The 7,212-nt window shown below is 45.7% G+C and overlaps 1 protein-coding gene across 4 annotated transcripts in view; it reads right to left on the reverse strand.

Moving 5' to 3' along the window:
* Window positions 1–502, reverse strand: part of KIF2A (kinesin family member 2A) — a 95,848-nt gene extending 95,346 nt beyond the window's left edge. Inside the window, exon 1 of one of the 4 annotated variants that reach the window (XM_006134427.4) lies at window positions 55–502. In XM_006134427.4, coding sequence (XP_006134489.2) covers window positions 55–118 — 64 coding nt within the window. In that variant the 5' untranslated portion in view covers window positions 119–502. The remainder of the gene's footprint in view (window positions 1–54) is intronic. The other 3 variants (XM_006134428.4, XM_006134429.4, XM_006134430.4) reach the window with 3 other exon arrangements.
* Window positions 503–7,212: the final 6,710 nt, after the last annotated feature.

Genomic DNA, 7,212 nt, shown 5'->3' on the forward strand with positions numbered 1-7,212 from the left:
CAGAGGAGGCGGCGGCGGGGGCTGCGGCCGCTCTGCCTCCTCCCCTTCGCTCACCATCGCTGCGCTTGATCTCCACATAGATCCCGATCTGGATCTTGCCGAAGTTGGCCGCTGCCATCGCTTCATGGGGCAGCCGGGGTCCGAGGCGCTGCCGGGCGGACGCGCAGCAGACGGGGAGGGCACAGGGCAGCAGCTCGGGGGAGGGGAGAAAAGGCGCCGGCCGGATACAACAGGCGCTGGGAGCCGCTGCGCCTGCGCACTTCTCGGAGGCGTCACTCTCGGCGGGACCGGCTTAAGGGGGGTGGTACCTCCGGCTTGGCCTGCGCCTGCTGCAGGAGAGGGCGCTGGGACCTCCCGCTTCCTCCGCCCCTCGGAAGCGCTTCCCGGGACCGTTCGCGGGGGTGCTGAGGTGACCGCGACCATGGCCCTGCTTACGGCAAAGCGGCGCTGACACCCGCCACTCCGGTTTGATTCCCCTTCCTCCCGTAACAGCTGCCCCCACACACGTGTCCCCCCACCACCCCGCCGATACCTCCGCCCCCTTCTAACCCGGCTCCCGCGCGGACCCACAGCCAGCCCCACTGTGCACCATGCACTGATCAGTCCTCCCACCGCAGTGTGGCACCCTTAAAACCAGCCGCTTGTCCTTGTTCTTCCCTCCCCCAGCTCGCGTTCCCCTGTTTAAACCCTTCCCCTCGCTCTAATACACCATCTGCAACTCAAGCCCATTAGTTATCTTCGCCAGTCCCCAGGCAAGGCCACTGTGAGAAGACCCATGCCCCAGCTTTCTGCCTCCACCTCCTCTTGTTCCCTGCTTCACAAAGTCATCATCTCATTTGTACCCACGCAGGAGGGTTCAGCCACCCTGGGCCATGATACCCTATGAAACCCCTCCTTTATTTTCTCAGGTGCTGTGCAAAGCCATCTCCTTACCAAATGCACCAACTCACATTGATTTACCATCAGTTGACAACAATTTCTCCTGTGAGGCCAAGGCCATCTTGTTAATAACATAGGTCCTACTAACTTCAGCTCACAATAAGTCCCCTAGAGTTAAAGGGAATATACAGAAGCCTGTTGGTGAGCTTTTCAGCTTGCCTAGCCACAGTCTGACAAACCTGCAAGTAGCTGTCTTGTCACAAACCAGCTCTAGAAGCCAAATACACAGAGAAGCCCTGGAATCCCAGTTTATCCACAAATTCAGTTCACATACTAATGGACTCAATCGTGATAATGGGCTGATGGGGACTCTGCCTACTTAATAACCACTGAAGATGCTAACAGCTCCCTGCGTGGTATCCTTCCTGGTTTAGGAATCTATCTATCTATTGACTTGGATTTTTATCTGCTGAGGTTTAAGTACCCATTTCCAGATACTTAATGATACTCTGTCTCCCACCCACCCCTCCCTTTTTCTTTCTCTTCTTCTTCCCCACTCCTATTTAGAGTTTTCATATCCCAAACTCATAACTCCAGTCATCTGAAGAAGTGGGCTGTGCCCACAAAAGCTCATGATGCCATCTACATGTTTCATTAGTCTATAAAGTGCTACCAGACCATTTGTTGTTGTTTTTTTACCATAGAATGTTATTTCTTTAAAAAGTGTTCATATTCGTCTCTTTATCGTAATGATTCCACTGGTGCCTTAAAAATTGTACTTCAAGTTTATCCCTCTGTAAATATCTCATGCCAAAGCCCTCTTTTTAAAATTCACATTCACATCCCTCCTACCTGTCATTTCCTCCACCAGAACAAAGTATCCTATTAAAAATTGGCACCTCTGTAGTCTCTGTAAACAGACACAATAACTTCCTCTCCAGTAAAGCCAGTCCATTCAAAATTAGCACCCAGTATTCCCCAGTATCAGACACCTATCAACCCAGCAAAGTAACTGTTCAATATAAGTTTTACTTCCCCCACATACACTTGACAGTCCCCCCTCCCCTATTCTGACATAGCCAGTCCACTAGCAATCTATTCCACAGACTCCACCCTAGAAGTCTCCCCCACTGTCGAGACGTAATAACTGACATCACCAATTTATCCCCACCACACAACTCCCTAAGCCTAGCAGAATTTCTCACAAAAATGTGGTAGCTTGTTGTTCTTTCCATCAGTGAGTCAGCTCTAGCAGAACTTAGGCAAGATTAAGTGATTTGCTCAAGGTCTCACACTGAATCAGAAGCAGTGCTGGGCCAAAAACTCAGACTGGTATTGCCCCAACCTTTACTCTAAACACTAGACTATGCTGCTGACGGCCTTTATACATCACTGAGAAACTAAAGATAACAAACCAATTTTTTTCCTTTGACAGGGAGGAGTATTTATACAGGAATGTTCCACATTTGTATGTATGTAAATAGGTAACTTATAGGTAAGGTGCCAATAGATTAGGCCCAAGAGAGCAGGGAGCCAATGTAGCACAGTTCCTGAGCTTCATAGGATCAATAAAACTCACTGGCTGCGTCTAGACTGGCAAGTTTTTCCACAAAAGCAGCTGCTTTTGCGGAAAAACTTGCCAGCTGTCTACACTGGCCGCTTGAATTTCCGCAAGAACACTGACATCCTACTGTCTGAAATCATTGCTTCTTGCGGAAATGCTATGCTGCTCACGTTCAGGCAAAAGTCCTCTTGCGCAAATGCTTTTGTGCAAGAGGGCCAGTGTAGACAACACAGTATTGTTTTGCGCAAAAAAGCCCCGATCGCGAAAATGGCGATTGGGGCTTTCTTGCTCAAAACAGCATCTACCCGTTTTGCGGAAAAGCGTCCATGCCAATCTAGACACTCTTTTCCGCAAATGCTTTTAACGGAAAACAAAATATAGTAAAATAAAATTGAAATACATGTCATTGTAGAGTCAACCCAGAAATATGTGAAGCAAAGTATCCCCTATCCAGCAAAACACTTAAGCATGGGCTTAACTGTAAGTATATGACTTAGCACCTTGGAAGTTCACTGTGTTACAAAATGGGATATTGCCAGATATGCTTAGGAAGATATAGGCAAATCAAAGTTCTTGTGTGTCTGGAGCCTATTCCCACGTATGTGTTGGGTTAGGAGATGAGAGTGAAGGACCATGTTTTTGTGAGAATGACAGAGAGACATACAGGCTGTGTCTACACTGACAAGTTATTCCGGAAAATCAGCCGCTTTTCCGGAAAAACTTTCCAGATGTCTACACTGGCCGCTTGAATTTCCAGAATAGCACTGACGATCTCATGTAAAATCATCAGTGCTTTTCCGGAAAAACTATGCTGCTCCCGTTCAGGCAAAAGTCTTTTTCCGGAAAACTGTTCCGGAAAAGGGACAGTGTAGACAGCACAGTAGTGTTTTCCACAAAAAAGCCCCGATTGCGAAAATGACGATCGGGGCTTTTTTGCGGAAAAGTGCGTCTAGATTGGCCACGGACACTTTTCCGGAAAAAGTGCTTTTCCGGAAAAGCGTCCTGCCAATCTAGACGCGCTTTTCCGAAAATGCTTTTAACGGAAAACTTTTCCGTTAAAAGCATTTCCGGAAAATCATGCCAGTGTAGACGTAGCCACAGTGTGTGAGCATGACAGAGATTTGTATTGCCAAGCTCCCTCTGTCCCCCTTTCTCTATGTGGAGATAGGTTACAGGAGTGGGGGGGAGGGAGGGACACCATAACATCTGTACACACACCACTTCTCCCTCCCACACCCTGCACAGCAAGCAGGAGGCTCCAAGGGGAGCAGCGCTAAGGCAGAGAGCAGGAGCACCATAGAATCATAGAATCCTAGGACTGCAAGGGACCTCGAGAGGTCATCGAGTCCAATCCCCTGCCCTCATGGCAAGACCCAGTACTGTCTAGACTATCCCTGATAGACATTTATCTAACCTACTCTTAAATATCTCCAGAGATGTAGATTCCACAACCTCCTTAGGCAGTTTATTGCAGTGTTTAACCACCCTGACAGATAGGAAGTTTTTCCTAATCTCCAACCTAAACCTCCCTTTCTGCAATTTAAGCCCATTGCTTCTTGTTCTATCCTCTGAAGCCAAGAACATTTTTTCTCCCTCTTCCTTGTGACACCCTTTTAGATACCTGAAAACCAGTATCATGTCTCCTCTCAATCTTCTCTTTTCCACACTAAACTAGCCTAGTTCTTTCAGTCTTCCTTCATAGGTCATGTTCTCTAGACCTTTAATCATTCTTGTTGCTCTTCTCTGGACTTTCCAATTTCTCCACATTTTTCTTGAGATGTGGGGCCCAGAACTGGACACAGTACTCCAACTGAGGCCTAACCAGCACAGAGTAGAGCGGAAGAATGACTTCTCTTGTCTTGCTCACAACACACCTGTTAATGCATCCTAGAATCATGTCTGCTCTTTTTGCAACAGTGTTACACTTTTGACTCAGTTAGCTTGTAGTCCACTATAACCCCTAGATCTCTTTCTCTCGTACTCCTTCCTAGACAGTTGCTTCCCATTCTGTATATGTGAAACTGATTGTTCCTTCCTAAGTGGAGCTCTTTGCATTTGTCCTTATTAAACTTCATCCTGTTTATCTGAGACCATTTCTCCAATTTGTCCAGATCATTTTGAATTAAGACCCTATCCTCCGAAGCAGTTCCAACCCCTTCCAGCTTGGTATCATCTGCAAACTTAATAAGCATACTCTCTATGCCGATATCTAAATCATTGATGAAGATATTGAACAGAACTGGTCCCAAAACAGACCCCTGCAGAACCCCACTTGTTATACCTTTCCAGCAGGATTGAGAACCATTATAACTACTCTCTGAGAATGGTTATCCAGCCAGTTATGCACCCATCTTATAGCAGCCCCATGTAAGTTGTATTTGCCTAGTTTATTGATAGAATATAATGCGAGACCGTATCAAACGCCTTACTAAAGTCTAGGTATACCACGTCCACCGCTTCTCCCTTATCCACAAGACTCGTTATCCTATCAAAGAAAGCTATCAGATTGGTTTGACATGATTTATTCTTTACAAATCCATGCTGGCTGTTCCTTATCAACCTTATTATCATCCAGATAATTTCCTTAATTACTTGCTCCATTATCTTTCCTGGCACCAAAGTTAAACTGACTGATCTGTAGTTTCCTGGGTTGTTCTTATTTCCCTTTTTATAGATGGGCACTATATTTACTCTTTTCCAGTTTTCTGGAATCTCTCCTGTCTTCCATGATTTTCCAAAAATGATAGCTAAAAGCTCAGATACCTCCTCTGTCAGCTCCTTGAGTATTCTAGGATGCATTTTATCAGGCTCTAGTGACTTGCAGACATCTTTTCTACATGATTTTTAACTTATTTTTTTATTTCATCTTCTAAACCTACCCCCTTCCCACTAGCATTCACTATGTTAGGCATTCCTTCATCAGATTTCTCGGTGAAGACTGAAACAAAGTAGTTATTAAGCATCTCTGCCATTTCCAAGTTTCCTGTTACTGTTTCTCCCTCCTCACTGAGCAGTGGCCTACCCTGTCCTTGGTCTTCCTCTTGCCTCTAATATATTTATAAAATGTCCTCTTGTTTCCCTTTATGCCTGTAGCTAGTTTGAGCTCATTTTGTGCCTTTGTGTTTCTAATCTTGCCCCTGCATTCCTGTATTGTTTGCCTATATTCATCCTTTGTTATTTGTCTTAGTTTCCATTTTTTATATGACTCCTTTTTACTTTTAGATCATGCAGGATCTCCCGGTTAAGCCAAGGCGGTCTTTTGCCATATTTTCTATCTTTCCTACTCAGCGGAATAGCTTGCTTTTGGGCCCTTAATAATGTCCCTTTGAAAAACTGCCAACTCTCTTCAGTTGTTTTTCCCTTCAGTCTTGCTTCTCATGGGACCTTACCTACCAGCTTTCTGAACTTATCAGAATCTGCCTTTCTGAAATCCATTGTCTATATTTTACTGTTCTCCCTTCTACCATTCCTTAGAATCATGAATTCTATGATTTCATGATCACTTTCACCCAAGCTGCCTTCCACTTTCAAATTCTGAGCCAGTTCCTCCCTGTTTGTTAAAATCAAACTAAAACAGCTTCCCCCATAGTTGCTTTGTCAGCCTTCTGAAATAAAAAGTTGTCTTCAGTGCAGTCCAAGAACTTATTATATAGTCTGTGTACCACTCTGTTAGTTTCCCAGTATATATCTGGATAGTTGAATTCCCCCATCACCACCAAATCCTGCGCTTTAGATGATTTTGTTAGTTGTTTAAAAAAAGCCTCATTCACCTTTTCCGCCTGGATAGGTGGCCTGTAGTAGACCCCCCCTAGCATGACATCACCCTTGTTTTTTACCCCTTTTAGCCTAACCCAGAGACTCTTAACAACACATCCATCTTCTATGTCCATCTCCACCTCAGTCCAAGAGTGTACATTTTTAATATATAAGGCAACACCTCCTCCCTTTTTTCCCCGCCTGCCCTTCCTGAGTAAGCTGTACCCTTCTATACCATTATTCCAATCATGTGTATTATCCCACCAAGTCTCTGTGATGCCAACGATGTCATAGTTGTATTTATTTATTAGCACTTCCAGTTCTTCCTGCTTATTACCCATACATCTCGCATTTGTATATAGGCATCTAAGATACTGATTTGATCTTGCCTCCCAATTCTGCCTTGTCCCGCTTTTCTCTCTGCTATAGCCCACACTCCCTCCCATTTCTGACCATCTCCCAGGTTTCCATGTTCTTCACTTACCCATGGGCTTTGGTCACCTGTCCCTGTCAAACCTAGTTTAAAGCCCTTCTCACTAGGTTAGCCAGTCTATGTCCAAATAGGGTCTTCCCCCTCCTCGAAAAGTGAATACCATCCCTGTTTAGCAGTCCTTCCTGGAATAGCATCCTGTGGTCGAGGGAGCCAAAGCTCTCCTGCTGACACCATCTTCGCAGCCAGGCATTCACCTCAAGGATGCACCTGTCTCTGCCTTGGGCCCTACCTTTGACAGGAAGGACTGAAGAGAATACCACCTGCACTCCAAACTCCTTCACCCATACTACCAGAGCCCTGTAGTCACTCTTGATCCACTCAGTGTCACACGTTGCAGTATCATTAGTGCCCACATGGATGAGTAGCCTGGGGTAGTATTCAATAATGCCTCTGTAACGTCTCGGATACGGGCCTCTGGCAGGCAGCATACCTCCCAAGATGCATATCAGGGCGACAGATGGGTACCTCCGTCCCCGTCAGAAGAGAGTCTCCAACCACCACTACCCTACGTTTCCTCCTC

This window comes from Pelodiscus sinensis, chromosome 6 (genome assembly GCF_049634645.1).
Source record: "Pelodiscus sinensis isolate JC-2024 chromosome 6, ASM4963464v1, whole genome shotgun sequence".
Classification (NCBI taxonomy): Eukaryota; Metazoa; Chordata; order Testudines; family Trionychidae; genus Pelodiscus; species Pelodiscus sinensis.